We start from the raw sequence: 19,009 nt of genomic DNA, 5'->3' as shown, positions 1-19,009 counted from the left end.
TGTGGGACTCATGGAATCAAAGGTCCATTGTGACTTTGCGGGGCCTCATGGAATTAAGGGAGGACAATTGTGATACTGTGGTGCTCCAGACAAAGGGGCAATTGTGATACAGCTGGGCCTCATGGAACCATGGGAGACCGATATGACACATGGGGCCTCATGGAAACAAAGGAGCACTGTGACACAGCAAGGCCTCAATGAACCAAGTGGAGCCAATTGTGACACTGTGGGGCTCTATGGGACAAAGGGGCTATTCTGACACCGGCTCAGGGAGTCATGGGTCCATAGTGACACAGCAAGGCCTTGTGGAACCAAGGAGACCATTGTGACATCATGGAAACTCATGGAACCAAGGGTCCATTGTTAGAGCCCACAACCAAGGAGACCATTGTGACAGTACAGAACCTCAAGGGACCAAGATTCCATTGTATGCAGTGGAACCAAGGAACCACTGTGACACAGCAGGGCCACATGGAACCAATGGTCCATGGAGATACTAAGGATCCAAGGCGACCATGGTGATGCAGTGGAACCTCGTGGAACCAAGGGGCCATTGTGAAACTGTGGGGGGCCCGTGGAACCAAATATCCATGGTGACACAGTGAGGCTGCTTGTGACCAATTGTCCATTGTGACACTGCAGATCCAAGACACCAGGGTGACACTCTGGCAGTTGATGGAACCAAGGGGCTGTTGTGACACAGCAAGGCCTGGTGGAACCAAGGAGAGCATTGTGGCAGTGCAGAACCAAGGAGGCCATTTTGACAGTACGGAACCCAGTGGAACCAAGGGGCCATTGTGAAACTGTGGGGTACAATGGAGTCAAGGACACCACTGATACTGAAATCTACTGGATAGAAACTTTTGAACACAGTTTGGAGTATTTGAAAGCAGGTATTCTTTATTACAGCATGGTGGTCACTTGGGCCATCCTTCATCCATTGGAGTGCACTGAGCATCAAATAAACAGAGTTTTTATCACACACACTGATTATGTATTCATTTGCTATCTCCACTTCCTCTGAGTTTATTTGACATAGTTGCACCCCTTATCACAAATCCTTTCATGGTTCTTTGGGTTTGTCTTCAACATCCATTGTCCTTTTTAGGTGGCTGTTCTTTGACCCCTCCTTTTGAGTAAGGGCAATATTATTGTTTTGCATAACTTCTGTTTTGTCAGCCTTGCAGAGCTGAGCTGGCATCCTGCTTGCATTTCTTGGGACTTCTGTTTGCCAAAGGTACATCCTCAATTAGTTTCTCCAAGGCTGGGCTGTTCTGTTCTACTGTTCTTGACAAGAGTAAATGTTGTTCTGTTCTCCTGTCCTTGTCTCAGTGCTCACCCCGCATGAGGCATCTGCAACCCCCCAACCTATGGGCCTGGGGTGGGCAAGTGTTCCTGGGGAACAGGGATGGGACAGCTGGGCTGGACTGACCCAAGGGATGTTCCATTCCATGTCACACCATGATCAGCAATCAACTGAGAGAAGCAGAGGTGCAAGTAGGGTACGGGATTAATTTCTTATTTAAGATGTTTTTCTTTCAAAACAGCACCTACACATACAGGATCCTCTCCTGCCACAAGGTGGTTAAATATTTTCTGCTGATAGGAGACTTCTTGTGAATTTGCTTTTCTTCTTTTTTTGACCTTTTCTTTTTGTGGTTAGTTTGTTTGTGTGGTTTTTGTGTTGTTGTGGGTGGGTCATGCTTTGGTTTTTTTGACTGGGTTTGGGGTTTGTATTTTTTGTTTGGGTTTGGGTTTTTCCCTATTGAACTGCCTTTCTTCTGTTGTATAAGTTTTTTCTGCCCTTTCTTGTAGCTTGCTTGCCACCTGATGGCAAGACAAATTTACCCAACTCAATCATCTTGCCCAATTACATTTTGCAGTCACCATTTACTAGATGACTTCAGTCACAGACTCCCTGAAATTTGGCAGCATCCACAAAGGAATTGAAAGTACATTTCATGCCATTTTAGAGACAATAGAAATATTCCACAGTGGTGGCCAAGGGCTGGTCACTGAGGGATGTCACCAGCGCATGGCTGCCAAGAAGACTCTATACCATAGATGACATTTGACCCTCAATGTTCAGCCAAATTCCTACCCAGCCCATATTCCACTCCTTCAGCCCAGCTCTCTCCAGTCTGGCTCTGAGGAGACCACAGCAGACCCTGTCCCAGGCCTGGCTGAACTCTGGGCACACAACATCCCCTCCTTTTGCCTCCCGTGTGGGTTCTGCAGTCCCTGCCCTGTCCTGCCAGTGCCTGGAATGGCTGCAGGAGGAGTTGCCACATCCCCTTCCCTGATGAGCCTGACCAGGCTGTGACTCTTCCAGTCCCCCTCCCTGCCCTGTGTGCAGACTGGTTCCATGTCTGTCCTTCCCAAGTGCCCAGGACTCTCTGGGATGGCTCTGGCCTTTCCAAGGGCTTTGAGAGAGGTCCCACAGTGACACTTCCCAGCCTTCTCAACAGCCCTGATACCAAAAAGCTGTTCCAGTGGAGTGCCCAGGACACAGCCCTGTTCAGTTGTCCCTGTCATGAGGGTCAGTTTTTATGGGTGACTCCGGTGTGTTATTCCCCCACTCAGAGCTGCCCTGAGCACTTTTCTCAGTGCCTCTCTAAGCCCATCCTTTCTGCTCCACAGACTGTAGATGAGAGGATTCAGCAGGGGGGAGGACTGTGTTTAAAAAATGCTCTGTCAGAATGTCTCAGGAGACACAACTGATCTGGGCACTGGTGACACTGAAAATCATGAGGATGCCCCAGAAAACTGAGGCACTGCAAAGTAAAAGGAGGAGATAGAGAAAACCTTCCCCAGCCATCGGCCCTGGCACAAGCTGCAGATCCCCAGGAAGGTTCAGCACAGACCATTCACCATCAGATGGGCACTGGCCACCCACAAGGAAAGCCTGACCCAGACCTGAGTCCCTTGTAGGTGAAACTGGGACCCTGATCTGATCCCACTGAGACCTGGGAGAACAATAAGCCTCTTTAGAATCCATCCCTTGGCATGTTCTTGAGACAGACTGTGGCAGAAGCCCTCAGGCACTGGGCTTCTGGAGATCCCTTTGCTGATGGCAGTGCTGGAATGGAGGTCAGCTCTCTCACAAAAGCTGTCATTGCGGTCCCTGCTTCCAGAGCTCTCAGACCTCAGAGCACAACAAGGGCTCCAAAGGGGAGTGTGGAGGAGCTGAGAGGAGCTCTGAAAAGATCATATGCTGGTGCTCCCTGTCTGTGCTGCTGTGCTGCAAAGCATCACAGTCTCGGTGGAAAGGGTAGTAGAGAAAGCATTTGAAGCAGGGTCCTTTATTTTGTTTAAAAAACCAAAGCACAATTCCCAATTTTAAAAAATCTCTGAGTCAAATTCAAGAGGAAAACACTTAAATAGAAGAGGGATGAATAATAAGATTATGTTGTGATCAAGATAATCACAAGAAAAACAAAACTATCCACCCACCACACTACCAATACCTGAAAAGGTAGACTGAGCCTGTAATGAGTTACACTCTAAATCTTATGCTACACAAAAGGAGTATTTTATTCCTTCTGAAAAGCATCCAGTCATCATTTTTCTTATGCCATGCTTGAGCTCCTGGTTCCTCAGGCTGTAGATGAGGGGGTTCAGGGCTGGAGGCACAACTGAGTACAGAACTGACAGGGCCAGATTGAGGTGTGGGGAGGAGATGGAGGGGGGCTTCAAGTGTGCAAATATATCAGTGCTGAGGAACAGAGAGACCACGGCCAGATGAGGGAGGCAGGTGGAAAAGGCTTTGTGCCGTCCCTGCTCAGAGGGGATCCTCAGCACAGCCCTGAAGATCTGCACATAGGAGAAAACCATGAACACAAAACAACCAAATAACAGAAAAGCACTAACTACAATGAGCCCAAGTTCCCTGAGGTAGGATTTGGAGCAGGAGAGCTTGAGGATCTTGAGGATTTCACAGAAGAACTGGCCCAGGGCATTGCCATGGCACAGGGGCAGGGAAAATGTATTGGCTGTGTGCAGCAGAGCATTGAAAAAGGCACTGGCCCAGGCAGCTGCTGCCATGTGGGCACAAGCTCTGCTGCCCAGGAGGGTCCCGTAGTGCAGGGGTTTGCAGATGGACACGTAGCGGTCGTAGCACATGATGGTCAGGAGGGAAAATTCTGCAGAAATGAAAAATACAAACAGAAAGAACTGTGCAGCACATCCTGTGTAGGAGATGTTCCTGGTGTCCCAGAGGGAATTGTGCATGGCTTTGGGGACAGTGGTGCAGATCATGCCCAGGTCGCTGAGGGCCAGGTTGAGCAGGAAGAAGAACATGGGCGTGTGCAGGTGGTGGCCACAGGCTACAGCGCTGATGATGAGGCCGTTGCCCAGGAGGGCAGCCAGGGTGATGCCCAGCAAGAGGCAGAAGTGCAGGAGCTGCAGCTGCCGCGTGTCTGCCAATGCCAGCAGGAGGAAGTGGCTGATGGAGCTGCTGTTGCACATTTGTTCATTTTGGCATCGTGGGCTGTTGAAAGAAGATGCTGATAAGCTGGGAAAGAATTAATTGTTTATACTTATCCTTTTTTATTACAAATCCCCTCAAATATACTTCCTTTTTTTGGGAATTTGCCGAACCTTTTTATCTCTGAGCTGAGGTTTGTGCTGCTGCCTTGTCTTCCGCATTGCTCTGTGCCAGAGCACTGGGGAGCCCAGAGGGAAAACAGGGCTCCCTGTGCCCCTGCACAATCAGACCCACTCGTCCCACACAGGTGCGCTTTGCTCATTTTACCTCTCACTATTTCACGCTGATTGCACTTATAACTTGATTGAACAAAAAAGTGGAACTTTTGAATGCTCCAGTTTAAAAATAATTTTCTCCAAATCCTTCTCTCTTTCCCTGTCCACCTCAATGGAAGGGATACCAAGCGTTGGTCTGGCTCTCTGCTTCCTGAAGTTGTGCCTACTGGGAGCAGTTTCTCCATATCCAAGCCTTGTCCCTGCCAGTGCTGCCAGAGCCCAGCACAGCCCCGGGGGCTCAGCTCTACCCTGCAGACCCCTCCCAGCACAGGGCACTGCCCAGGGGCATCTCCCTGGCAGCAGGGCCTTAAGTGCAGGCCAGAAAGAGATGCTGCAAGCCAAGGGGCTGCTGCTGCTGTCTGTAGGGAGAGGAGGCTGAGAAGGCACTTTCTGAGGGTGATCTGAGGCACGTCTTCTGATGCCCAGGGTGACAGTGCAGGAGTCTCAGTGACACGGGCAAAGCTGACAGCCCCTTTCCCTTCCCTTTAGGAGAAAGCTGAGAGCAGCCCTGGCCATGCAGCACCATCTCCAGAGCAGGAGGAATCTGCCCTGATGGGAATGACACCTTCCACCTCCAACTTCTCCCTTGCAGCGTCCATGGGGAGCTGCCAGGCCGGCTGAGAGCTGCCCCTGGACGGTGGCACATGCCCTGGGCTGGCCAAGAGCCCTGAGGGCTGCAGGAGCTGCTCTGCAGGACAGCCCTGGGCAGCCCTGGCTGCAGCCCCAGCTTCACCCCCTGCAGCCATCCCTGGCAGCAGGAGCCGACCTGCCCTGTCCCTCCGACGGTGCCCAGGGCAGCCCTGCTCTGCAGCACATCCTCCTCCTCCTGCTCCTGTGGCACAGAGAAACTGGGAGAGTCCTCCTGACACATCCCCCAGGCTGTGGGGTGTGCTGGCTTCAGAAGATCCCTCCAGGAGCACAGGGGACATTGCCCTGCCCCCACACACTCACCATGCACAGGGCTGTGAAGATCTTTCCCCAAGTGAAGTCTTAGCTCAATGTCTTCCCAATCCTGATTGCTTTCTGCCTGGCTCCTGTCCCCTCAGTGCCTGCAGGCAGAGCCCTCAGCCCTGCTGGACTGGGAGAGGAGCTGGCCCTGGCAAAAGCTGTTCCTTTAAAGCTCAACAGCACAGACACAGCACAAGGACCTTAATGAGCCTCTTGGGGATTTGGTGTTGTTTACATCAGACTCAGTCCCTGAGAGAGTGCTCAAAAACTTCTCAAGAACTCAAAATTAAATTGAAACTCTGAAGCTTCTTGAAGTTTTAATGAGTCCCACTGAGGAACACGACTGAGAAAGTGTCGCCAAGTTCCGGTTAGTGCAGAACACTGGAGGCAGTGATGACAGCTGGGCACAAAAAAGTCAATGGTGTCTCTGGTGCTGAGCACACCTGGATGTGTTTGAGGAATGCAAAGGGCCAAGGCCTGAGCCCCAGCCCCTGGCCAGGCAGATCCTGTCCCTCCCTCCTTGCTCAGGGCTCTTCTTGGGATGGGCACTGGCATGTGGGGATGTGCAATGGCAAGGGCAGGAGCATGGGGCGGCCCCTGGCAGGCTGCTGAGCAGGGACAAGGAGGCAACGAGGCCCCAGGCCTGCAAGGGTCACTTGTCTCCTGCTCCTGCCTCAGGCCCAGGCCCAGCAGCCATGGCCAAAGTGCTGCCCAAGTTGGCTCTGGCAGGGCTGTCTTGCAGCTGCTGCCCATCCCTGTGCCCTGTGCAGCCCAGGCTGTCCCACGCTGTCCCTGCCCTGCGTTTCTGTCCCTGCAGGCTGTCGGCATCCCCCGGCTGCCCCACCTGGCTGGGCCCTTCCTCTGCTGACAGCTCTGCCTCCTGCCTGCCTTCTGCCTGCCCACACAGAGCCTGGGGCTGACCCAGGCTCCTTCTGGGGGATGTGCTCTTCCTGTTCCACAGCCCTGCCCTGGGAAGGAAATTCCTTTCCATAGCAAGGCCTGGTGGAACCATGGGTCCATTGTGACACTGCAGAACATCACGGAACCAAGGGGATCGTGTTCTACTGCAGAACCTCATGGAACCAAGGGTCCATGGTGACACTGCAGAACCAAGGAGACTGCTGCTGGCAGTGTGAGAGCTCATGGAACCAGAAGTCCATTGTGACACAGCAAGGCCTGATGGAACCAAGGGTCCCTTGTTAAACTTTGTGGCCTCATGGAACCATGAGCCATCGTGACCCAGCAGGGCCTCATGGAACCATGGAGGCCATTTTTACACTTGGAGGCCTTGAGAAACCAAAAGGCCATTGTAGCACTTCAGAACCTTGTGGAGCCAAGGGGACCACAGTGACATTGTGGGGCTCCATGTAACCAATGGTCTGTTGTGACACTGCAAGGCCTTATGGGATCATGCAGACCATTGTGACACTAGAAGGCCTCATGGAAGCAAGGAACCATTGTGACATTGTGTGGGCTTGGCAGGCCAAGGGGCAGTTGTCACACTGTGTGGCACCATGGAACCAAGGAGGCCATTGTGACACTCCAGGGCCCCATGGAACTAAGGATCCATGGAACAGTGGAGGACCCCATGGAATTAAAGGTCCATTGGGACATTGCAGGCCTCATGGAATCCTGGAGGCCATGATGACACTTGGAGGCCTCGTTGAATCAAGGGGCTCTGCAGGGCCTCATGGAACCAAGGAGACCCTTCTGACATTGTGAGTCCCTATGGAACCAAGGGTTCATTGTGACACTGCAGCACCAAGGAGACCCCTGTGACACTGCCAGGCCTCATGGAAGCAAGGGACCATTGTGACACTGTGAAGACCCATGGAAACAAGAGGCCAGTGGGTCACATCTGGGCCTGATGGAACCAAGGATCCAATATGACACCACCACTGTGACACGCAGGGCCCCATGGAAACAAGGGAACAGGGAACAGGTCTGTTTGGCTTGGCCTGACTGGTCCAACTGCCCTTGGCATGTCGAGGGTCTCTTCTCATGTACCCCTGAAACCCTGGGGCTCTGGGCTTTCCTTCAAATGGAAAAGAACTGCCTTTCTCATTCAAGCATCAATGGCCAAAATGGGATTCCCCCTCCAAAATTCTCAACATCCAGGGATTGCTTCCAGACAAAAGCTGCCATTACAGACAGGTCTGGCTGCCCTTGTCTTCTTTAGAGCTGACTCTCACCTGCCTTCAAACACTGGGGCTCAGTGCTTTCCTTCCTATGGAAAAGAACCGTCTCTCCTGCCCAGGTGGCCATATCTGAATTTGGTATTTTTCCTCCAAAATTCCTATGTTCAAGGGGTTTTCCTCCCAGACAAAAGCTCCCAGGACAGACAGCTCTGGCTGGCCTTGGCCTCTGGTGGTTGCCTGAATTCTGCCCTGAAACACTGGGGCTCTGCCCTTTCCATCCTAAGGGAAAAGATGGCACCTTCTACTCCAGGTGCCCTTGGCTGAAACTGGGATTCCACCTTCAAAAGTCCGATATCCAATTATTGCTCCTACACAAAAGCTGACATTACAGACAGGTCTGGCTGGCCTTGGTCTCTGGTGCCTGCAGTTCATCAGCCCCTGAAGCACTGGGGTTCTGTGCTTTCCTTCCTATGGAAAAGATTCTTCTTATTTCTCAATGGCCAAAATTGCTACTCCTCCTAAAATATTAATTACATGAAAGGTTTCTCCCAGACAAAACCTGCCAGCTCTCCCTGGTGTACTGGGCTCTGATGGCCACCTGTCATCTACCCCTGAAACACTGGGGCTCTCTGCCTTCCTTCCCATGGAAATAGAACAGTCTCCTTGTCCAGGGGCCGCGGCCAAATTTGAGATCTGGCCCCTACATTTCATATATCCAAGGATAGCTCCCAATCAAAAGCTGCCAGGAGAGATGAGTCTGGCTGGCTTGGCCTCCCAGGGGCTGCTTCTCATCTACCATCAAACCCTGGGGCTCTCTGCTTTCCTTCAGATGCAAAAGAAAGGGCCTTTTCATCAAGGGACCAGCGGCCAAAACTTGTATTCTACCTCCCAAATTCTGTGTATCCAAGGATTTCTCTCAGGCACAAGCTGCAATTCCAGCAAGGTCTGGCTCGCCTTGGCCCTTGGTGGCTGCTGCTCATCTGCCCCTGAAACACTGGGCCTCTGCTTTCTTACCAATGGAAGAGAATCGTTGTTCACATTAAAGTGCCCATGGGCAAAACTGAAATTCGGCCTAAAAAATTCCATCTATACAAGGATTGCTCCAAGGAAAAAGTAGCCAGGACACAAAGGTCTGACTGGTCTTGTCCTGAGGTGATTTTCTTAGACTATGAGCAGAATGTTTTCATTTGCCAATACCTTGGAGAGGGCTGAGAGATCTCCCAAGGTGGGGTTTGGAGGCCTCAAGCACATGAGCACAATATAGGGACAAAGCATCACTGTGCTCAGTGGGGTGGAGACTGAGGACAGCAGAGGAGAGCCCTGGGAGGGACTGGACAGTGGTTTCAGAGATGGTGGCTCCTTTTGACATAGTAGAGAACAGACAAAGAAAGAATTAATGCAAAGGGCAAATAGGGAGGGCCAGACAGGACCCAAAGAGAAAGGAACTTCCCTGCCAGGGCAGGGCTGTGGCACAGCACATCCCCCAGAAGGAGCCTGGGTCAGCCCCAGGCTCTGTGTGGGCGGGCAGAGGCAGGCAGGAGGCAGAGCTGTCAGCACAGGAAGGGCCCAGCCAGGTGGGGCAGCCGGGGGATGCCGACAGCCTGCAGGGACAGAGGCGCAGGGCAGGGACACCGTGGGACAGCCTGGGCTGCACAGGGCACAGGGAAAGGCAGCAGCTGCAAGACAGCCCTGCCAGAGCCAACTTGGGCAGCACTTTGGCCATGGCTGCTGGGCCTGGGCCTGAGGCAGGAGCAGGAGACAAGTGACCCTTGCAGGCCTGGGGCCTCGTTGCCTCCTTGTCCCTGCTCAGCAGCCTGCCAGGGGCCGCCCCATGCTCCTGCCCTTGCCATTGCCCATCCCCACATGCCAGTGCCCATCCCGGGAAGAGCCCTGAGCAAGGAGGGAGGGACAGGATCTGCCTGGCCAGGGGCTGGGGCTCAGGCTTTGCCCTTTGAATTCCTGAAACACATCCAGGTATGCTCAGCACCAGAGACACATTTTCCTTGCTTGTCCCCAGCTGTCATCACTGCCTCCAGTGTTCTGCTCTAACTGGAACCTGGGGACACTTTGTGACTTGTGTTCCTCAGTGGGACCCATAAGAACTTCAAGAAACTTTGGAGTTTAAATTAAACTTTGATTTATTGAGAAGTTTTCTGAACACTCTCTCAGGGACTGAGTCTGATGTAAACAACACCAAAGCCCTGAGAGGGTCATTAAAATCCTTGTGCTGTGTCTGTGCTGCTGAGCTGGGCTGGGCTTCTGGCCCAGAGGCAGCTCCTTGAAAACCAAGAAGAGCTTCAAAAAGACATTTCTGCTGAGGAGCAGCTCCTCTCCTAACCCAGCAGGGCTGGGGCACTGCCTGCAGCCACCCCAGGCACAGCACAGAGGCACAGAGAGCTTCAATCAGGCAGGGCTGGGAAGGGGCTGAGAAGTGCCTGGGGCAGAATCACTGCCAGCCATTGGCAAAGGAACCTCTGGCTGAAGGACAATGCAGCTGCAGCTCCTCCAGTGATCTCCGAAAGCTGGAACATCCTAATGCCTACAGACTCTGTGAGTAAAACTCTGAATATTCCTGGTGCAGGGGAGGTGAAATGTCCATGAAGCTTTGACATGCTGAGGAATGCTGGTCGTCATAAAATATTTCCAATACAAAGATTTCATTAAAATTAGGACATTTCCAAAAACTTTGTATTCCGTTTCCTAATATTGGAGAACAGCAGGGACCGGGGGGATTAATAATAAAGATTGATTATGAATTATTAATTATGAAATTTTAAAAGTTCACAAGACATTGGAACTGTTATTTTTTGTGTTCTGTAGATTCACAGGAGATCCCCAATGTACTTTCAGCCATTCTGCCCATGGGCAGCACCAGAATCCCCTCCGTTGGACCCATCAGGCTCAGTCTGAGCTGTCCTTTGTCCCACGTGCAAACAGAACCTGCCCCCAGCCAGTGCCCTGCAAACAGGCAGGGTTCTGTCAGGCCAAGGAGAGGGCACAGAGATTTGGGGTCTGTGAGTGTTGGCATGGAGAGATCAGGCACAGGGAAACACCTGCAGGAGGAAAACCTCCAGGAAGCAGAGAGAAGATCAGGCAAGGAGACAAAACAATACCCAGCAATGTTGTGGCAGGGAGAGTTTAGAGATGCCCACAGGATCCCCTCCAGTGCGGCCCCTCCCTCTGAACAAGCCCCCTCCCTCCTGTGCTCCAGCCCAGCCTCTGCCCTCAGGGCCGGGGCTCCAAGGCGTGCAGCCCCTCCTGTGCAGGCAGAGCTGTAGCAGAGCCGTGGGGCAGCTCTGCAGCCCCGGGCCCAGTTCCCTCTGCAGAGCACAGGACTGGGAGCAGCTGCCTGGCACTGGGGGCTCTGGCCGGGGGCACAGCTGGCTCAGGGTGATGCTGTCCCCAGGGCCCGGCTCTGGGCAATGCTGTCAGTGCAGCCAGGGAAGGAGCTGCACCTCCCTCAATCCAATGCCATCATAAGGACACCTGGAATCTCCCTGAGATTTCAGTCCAAGCTTTGAGCTTCAATCCAGGATACAAACCTGTCCTGTAGCATCTCTGCGTTATCTAAAAGCCCCACGGTGCGACACAGAAGGTCTATGATGAGAAAATGCTGTTGGGTTGGTGAAATGAGCCCCGTCCTGGGTACAAATGTGGGGCTGAGACCTTGAGAAGGGGATGGACATTTGGTGGACTGTGGGGATCCATCTGCTCTCAGCTTTGTCAGGATGGTTTTTAAAGGAAACATGGGAGGGTGATCATCCTCTGTCTGGGAAAGGTGATAGCCTAGAGAATCCTGGAACAGGACAGGGCAACAGACCTCCTTCCCTCCCTGTCCACTCACCACCTTGCCTCAGAGAACTCACTGTTCTCCCTGAGGGCAGCAGAAATGCAGAGAGTTTCTGACATCCAAAAATAATCAGCAGGGGAGAAGAAGAAAAGCTGTAAATAACACTAGTACATTTAAACAGACTTTACCATTCCTGTTCTCTGGCAGTGGGAGGGCAGATGCTGACAGGGCTGTCTGTGTTAACAGAGATTCAAAGTGGAACACGAGGACAGATCCCTGTGCCCCTGCTATGTCTGCACATCAAGGCTGAACTATAAAAACCTCTGTGTGTACCTGCCCCGAACCTGAAGTCCCAGTCAGGCAGCACCAGCCAGGGCTCCACACTTGGAGCTGAAGGAAAATCTGCTGGAAATTGAAAAGGGTGTGAGAGTGTTACAGGAGAAGGGCCTATGGAAATAGGCTTTGATTTTGCTGGAAGAAGTTTCTCCCAACCGGTCACTGACTTTTCTCCATGAACAGCTCCCAATGGCCAGAGAAATCAAATGTCCAACAGCAGCTCCATCAGCCACTTCCTCCTGCTGGCATTGGCAGACACGCGGCAGCTGCAGCTCCTGCACTTCTGCCTCTTGCTGGGCATCTCCCTGGCTGCCCTCCTGGGCAACGGCCTCATCATCAGCACCGTAGCCTGCGGCCACCACCTGTACACGCCCATGTTCTTCTTCCTGCTCAACCTGGCCCTCAGCGACCTGGGCATGATCTGCACCACTGTCCCCAAAGCCATGCACAATTCCCTCTGGGACACCAGGAACATCTCCCACACAGGATGTGCTGCACAGCTCTTTTTTTTTGTGTTTTTCATGTCATTAGAGCTTTCCCTCCTGACCATCATGTGCTACGACCGCTACGTGTCCATCTGCAAACCCCTGCACTACGGGACCCTCCTGGGCAGCAGAGCTTGTGCCCACATGGCAGCAGCTGCCTGGACCAGTTGCTTTCTTTATTCACTGCTGCACACAGCCAATACATTTTCCCTGCCCCTGTGCCATGGCAATGTGCTGGGCCAGTTCTTCTGTGAAATCCTCAAGATCCTCAAGCTCTCCTGCTCCAAATCCTACCTCAGGGAGCTTGGGCTTCTGGCTGTAAGTGTCTGTGTAGCCTCAAGCTGTTTTTTGTTCATTGTTTTCTCCTATGTGCAGATCTTCAGGGCTGTGCTGAGGATCCCCTCTGAGCAGGGACGGCACAAAGCCTTTTCCACCTGCCTCCCTCACCTGGCTGTGGTCTCCCTGTTTCTCAGCACTACCTTTTTTGCCTACCTGAAGCCCCCCTCCATCTCCTCCCCGTCCCTTGATCTAGCCCTGTCAGTTCTGTACTCAGTGGTGCCTCCAGCCCTGAACCCCCTCATCTACAGCCTGAGGAACCAGGAGCTCAAGGCTTCCATGTGGACACTGATGACTGGATGCTTTCAGAAACATTAAACTACTGGCCCGTTTCTGCCAATCACTTGTAATAAAAGTAATCTTCAATACTTCTTGTTAGTTCCACTTTAGAGCTTCTTTGTTGAAGTGAGGGGAGAATGACCATCCTTTGATATTTTGAACTCAAGTTTATTGATCGATCAGACAGTTTAAATAATAGTGTTAACGAACTTCATGCATATTCCAAAATCCAGGTTCATGATAGGCTAACAGAGAAAACTCTAACCACTCCTTTTGTTTTACAATACCGTTGATTGTTTACACAAAATAAAACCAGTGTTCCCACTGTGATATGAAAGGTTCCCAAAACTTCCATATCTGTTCCCAGGGTGCCATCTTTTCCCAGAGAGGGTGTTTCACTTGTTATGGGAAGACTGCCTGAGAACCTTATTGTTTATAAAGTGATGCCTGAAAGAGTCTAATTGTTTATAGAAATCAGGCTGGGAACTGCTTTTGGAACTGCTTCACAACTACCTTTTACTTTTCCCTCAATTGCATGGCTTCATGGCCTTTTTCTTTAAGCCATGCCTGAACTAAACTCTCCACACTTCATCTTTGTTTTAATTTTAAAATATTGTCTACAAAGTGATGTCATTGTTTGTGCCATTTCTCATTATGTTTCCCTTCTCCTTTACTGTGACCCACAGCCTGTTTCTATGAGGAGCTGTGCTCTCAGTGGCTGTAAATGAACAAAAGGATCTCCCAGCAAAGTTTTCACCAGAGATCCTCATTTTGTTCCTTCTATGGAGCTGCAGCAGCAATGTCTGTGTGCAGAGCTGGGGGCAGATCAGTGCTGGCCCAGCAGCTGTGCCCAGCAGCAGCAGCACTTGGTGTTGCCAGTGCTGCTGCCGTGGCCCTGCCCCGCTGCCCTGGTGGCCCTGGTGTTGCTGCAGGGCCTGAGTGCTCTCGGGGCCGGGCACAGCCCTAGGGGTGGCAGTGCCGGGGCTGCAGCAGGGACAGGCCATGGGCACTGCTGGGGCAGCGCTGACGCCTCAGGCCAGAGCCTGGGGACTCCAGGCTCCTTGCCCAGGCTCTCTCAAGAACATGCCCAGGCCAATGCTCAGCACAGAAAAGCCCCGTGAGCAGCCCCAGGCTGGCCGTGGGCAGGCTGGGGGCAAACAGCATGGCTGGTGTTCTGCAAGGGCCCTGAGGCAGACGGGAAGGAGCAGCAGAGCAGGGGCTGATCCATCCCCAGTGCGCTGCACAGGCCAGGGCAGCGTCCCAGAGCGTCCTGATGGAGCTGCCAACAACATTCCCCCTCTGCAGCCCTGGCCTCTCCCCTAGCTCACACAGGTGCCCCATCCTTGCAGGCACACACACGGCAGCACTGGCTCAGCAGCCCCCGTTTGCATTGCACACAGCAGGCGGGAGCACCCCCATGCGATTGGTGTGGGGACATGAACCTGAGGCAGCCCAAATGCCATCAGCCCCTGGGGCCAGCAAGGGCTGGGGGGTGGCAGGCAAACCACTCAGGTTTATTGGGACAAACTTCTGAGTTCACCACATTGTCTGCCCTGAGCCTCGCTATTATACAATCGCAGCTCCCTCTTGTTCTTTCAACCAGACTTCTGTTCCAGACTCCTCACCAGCCTTGCTGCCCTTCCCTGGACACGCTCCAACCCCTCCATGGCCTTCCTAAATTGATGGCCCAGAACTGGACACAGCACTCGAGGTGTGGCCTCATCAGTGCTGCGCGCAGGGGAAGAATCCCTGCCCTGCTTCTGCTGGCCACTACATTCCTGATCCAGGCCAGGAGCCATTGGCTTCTTGCCAACCTGGCCACACTGCTGGCTCATGTCCAGCCTTCTGTCTATCAGTGCCCCCAGGTCCCTTTCTGCCTGGGTGCTGTCCAGCCACTCTGTCCCCAGCCTGTAGCACTGCAGGGGTTGTTGTGGCCAAAGTGCAGGACCCGGCACTTGGTCTTGTTCAACCTCACCTTGTTGGATTTGGGCCCTGGATCCAGCCTGTCCAGGGCCCTCTGCAGAGCCCTCCTTCCCTCCAGCAGATCCACACTCACACCCAGCTTGGTGTCATCTGCAAATTTGCTGATGCTGGACTCAGTCCCCTCATGCAGATCATCAATGCAGATATTGAAACCCAGGCTGGCTGGCTCTGATCCCTGGGCCATCCTGTGGGCGCCCTGTGATGGCACTCAAGGTGATCTGTTCCATAACCTTGCTGGGCACCCAGGTCAGGCTGACAGGCCTGGAGTTCCCCAGATCCTCCTTCCAGCCCTTCTTGGGGATGGGCTCACACTGGCACCTCCAGTCCCCTGGGACCTCCCTGCTGAGCCAGCACTGATGGTAAATGATGGAGAGCAGCTTGGGGAGCTCATCCACAGCTCCCTCATCCCCCTGGGATGGATCCCATCTGCTCCCAGAGACACCTGTGAGCATCTGAGTGGCTCAGCTGGTTCCTCCTGAAATACAGGGGGCTGTTCTGCTCCCTGTGCCCATCCACCAGCTCAGGAGAACACTTCTCCTAAGTGCAACCTGTCTTGTTCTTGAAAACTGAGGCAAAGAAGGGGTTAAGTACTTCAGCCTTTCCCTCATTTTTGGTAACCATATCTCCCCCAATAATGGATGGAGATTGTCCTTGTACCTCCTTTTGCCATTAATCTATTTATAGAAACATTTTTATTATTCTTCACAGAAGTGGCCTGGTTAAGCCTTAAGCTTTCACCTCTCTGATTTTCTTTCTGCATGACCTAACAACATCCTTAAACATTTTCTGAGTTACTTGCCTCTCTGTCCAAAGGTGATACACCTTCTGTTTTGCCCCAAGTTCCTGCTAAAGGCCCATCACATACAGAACGTCACCTGTTGGCTAAAGAACACCTCAGAGGAGGAAAATACAAGAGTCTATAAATTAAAAGAGGGAAAGCAAGCTAGGAAAGTAAAAGAAGAAGAAGAGGTTGGGAAGGCTAACAAAAACTGGGACCTCTTTGATCACTTACCTCCCTCCTACCCTTGCAGTACCTCAAATCCTTCCTCCAATTCCTCTTGCTGTGGACTCAATTCCTCCTCCTCTCCCAGCTGTCATTCCTTTACCACCTCCTAACCCAGTTATACCTCCACCACCTTCCCCTCAACCCTCTCCTTACTCTCTTTACCCTTCACTACTGTTCCCTTACCTCTGCCATCTCATGCACCCCTAATTCACCAGCAAGTTCCTGCTCTGCCTCCCCCAGCACAAATGAGAAGCCAAACAACATCTCAGAATCTCATGCCCAAGAGTGAAGTTACCCAGTCAGCCTCCACAGCTGATGTTGTAACACCCAGTCCAAAGTGGGTAAAATGGAAAAATTGTTCCCCCTCAGAGAAGTTCCCATGTGCAGGGTGGCCAGTGAGATTGGCTTTGTAAATACTCCCTTGACTGCATCCGAATTTAGAAATTTTAAGAAAGAATTTAGTGAAAATTTAGTGGAAGACCCAGTAGGAATAGCAAATCAAATTAATCCATTTTTAGCCCTAATATTTATACATGGGGAGAATTGAACTCCACCTTTAACATCCTATTTTCCCCAGAAAAGACTCGATTAATAAGAACTGCAGGAATGAAAATTTGGGAGCAAGAAAACCAACCCAGGCCCCCAGGTGACAAAAAAAATGCCTGTAGTGGAGCCTAGCTGGGATTCTAATCAAGAAGAGGGGAGAAGGAACATGAGAGATCACAGGTCCCTGATGACCAGAGGGATAAAAGAATCAGTCCCTAGAGGGAGTAATACCAGGTTAGCATTGGATGGCACCCAGGAAAAAGATGAGACCCCATCACCATGGCTTAATAGGCTAAAGCAAAACTTCCAGATTTACTCTGATGTTGACCCAGACAGCCCAGAAGGCCAATCTTGGGTTCCCTGCAGTCGGGGATGACCCCAAGAATCCTTTTTTCTCAGCCTGATGTTTCCAAGAAGGAGTCTGAATTCTTCGGCTCTGGTTTCCAAGGTTGTTTATTGTTTCTTATCTATAACATTTTTTCTCAGGCCTGCCGGGATGTTTTCAGTAGGTCAGACAGAGGCACACTCCCCATCCCAGGGCTGGTGTCTACATTTTATACTATGAACTATGTGTACTTTATTTATCATTATTTCCCAATACCTATCACCTATGTTAGACAATCTACTTCTACTCTAAACCAATCCTAAAATGCCACCATCACCAAGAACATGGAGACTAAGAAGAAGAAGGAAGAAGAATAGGACAACATCCAAGTCCCTCCATCTTGCCTCCTAGACCTCTATATAAAAATCCCCAAAATACCATTTTATACCCTGTGACAGATTCATTATCATTCTACTTAAATTTTGTGACTTGTAATTCTTCTTACAAGGGTGGTAATTTGCTCCATGGGTTAAGATCAAAATCTCAGGCGTCTTTGGCTTCCTGCCAGGACTCCCCAGCCCGCTGCCAGGGATCCCCAGCCCCCTGCCGGGGGCACATGTCCTCCAGGGCACCCAGAGGTGTGTCCTGGGTTCCAACAGGCCAAGTCCTTCTCAATGTACAATTTGTCACTACATCCTGGCAAGATATCAGATGAAAGTTAGAAAGAATAGAGGACTGGCAGGAAAAAAGTATTAATGAACTGCTGTGAGAAGCCATAAGAGTATATATAGGAAGAGAAGAAGAAAAGACAAAAAATAAAAATTAAAATTATGGCAGCCATAGCCAGAGAAAGTGTGGGAGCCAGTAGAAATACACGCCAGTAGAACCACTTAGAAGAGACACAGGTTTTATTGGACCAAAAGGGGCGAGGGCTCTACTCAGTGACAAATATTGTTATTACTGTGGAGAGAAAGGACACCTAAAGAGAAATTGTAAGAAACTCCAATTAGATGAAGTCATAGCCTGGGAGCAAGAAACTCTAGAGAAAAACTTAAGAAGAGATGAGAGGTATGCGGAATAAGTTCTATGCCCTGGAGAATTTAATGAATCATCTAGAAGAGCCCTTTGTAAATTTCGAGATTGGTCCCCAGAATGATGAATTTGAATTTTTAGTTGATACCAGAGCAGACAAGTCATGTGTGACTAAAATACCAATAGGAATCACAGTTGGTAAAAAGGTCTGCAAAGTACAATGGGCCAAAGGAGAACCATTTGAGGCCCAGATTATAGAAGATGTAGAAATTAGATGAAATTCAAGAGAGTGTCAAGCTAAGTTCATTTACATCCCCAAGTTAGGTTGTAATTTATTAGGACATGATTTACAAATCAAATTGAGAACTGGAGTAATCCCAAAAGAAGGAAAAATGGTAGTACAAATAATGGTCTTAACAAAGGGAGACATAGATGAAATCAACCCAAATGTGTGGGCAGAGGAGGGAAAATTGGTTGTTTGAATAGTTCACCAGTAGAAGTAGAGCTCCAGAAAGACATCTCCCCCATTTGGGTAAGGCAGTATCCAATTTCCCCAGAGGGAAAGAAAGGACTAGCCCCAGTAATTGACCAGCTATTAAAGGAAGGATTTTAGAACCATGCATGTCTCCACATAATACTCCCATACTAGCAGTGAGAAAAGCTGATGGAAGGTATCTATTACTACAAGATTCAAGAGAAGTTAATAAAAGAACGGTTGCGAGGCACCCGGTAGTACAAAACTCGTACACATCGTTTGAAGCCAAGTACCTAAGGAGCATGCATGGGTCTCTGTCATGGATTTAAAGGATGACTTCTGGGCATGTCCCCTGGCTGAAGAGTGCTGGAACGGTTTGCCTTTGAATGGGAGGACATTGAAAAGAAAAGAAAACAGCAACGAAGGTGGACACATCTTCCCTAGGGGTTTAAAGAACCCCCAACCTCTTTGGCAAGCTTTAGAAGAAGTCTTAGAACACTTTAAACCTGAGAATGGGGTGCCTATTTTACAATATATTGATGATTTACTTGTATCTGGGTGAGAACAAG

General features: G+C 51.0%; 1 protein-coding gene and 1 pseudogene across 1 annotated transcript; both read left to right on the top strand.

Moving 5' to 3' along the window:
• The window catches only part of LOC134432881 (zinc finger protein 208-like), a 1,008,692-nt pseudogene that overhangs the window by 217,219 nt on the left and 772,464 nt on the right, over positions 1 to 19,009 (top strand).
• LOC134432778 (olfactory receptor 14J1-like) lies at positions 12,180 to 13,112 on the top strand. Its single transcript, XM_063181687.1, has one exon. The coding sequence runs from the start codon at positions 12,180 to 12,182 to the stop codon at positions 13,110 to 13,112; it is 933 nt and encodes a 310-aa protein (XP_063037757.1).

Source organism: Melospiza melodia, assembly GCF_035770615.1.
Source record: "Melospiza melodia melodia isolate bMelMel2 chromosome 7 unlocalized genomic scaffold, bMelMel2.pri SUPER_7_unloc_1, whole genome shotgun sequence".
In the NCBI taxonomy this organism is placed as follows: Eukaryota; Metazoa; Chordata; class Aves; order Passeriformes; family Passerellidae; genus Melospiza; species Melospiza melodia.
This window is presented reverse-complemented; position numbering and strand designations above follow the sequence as displayed.

Excerpts from the sequence above, each read along its gene's own strand:
- LOC134432778 (XM_063181687.1), top strand. The coding sequence starts at position 12,180 with ATGTCCAACAGCAGCTCCATCAGCCACTTCCTCCTGCTGGCATTGGCA.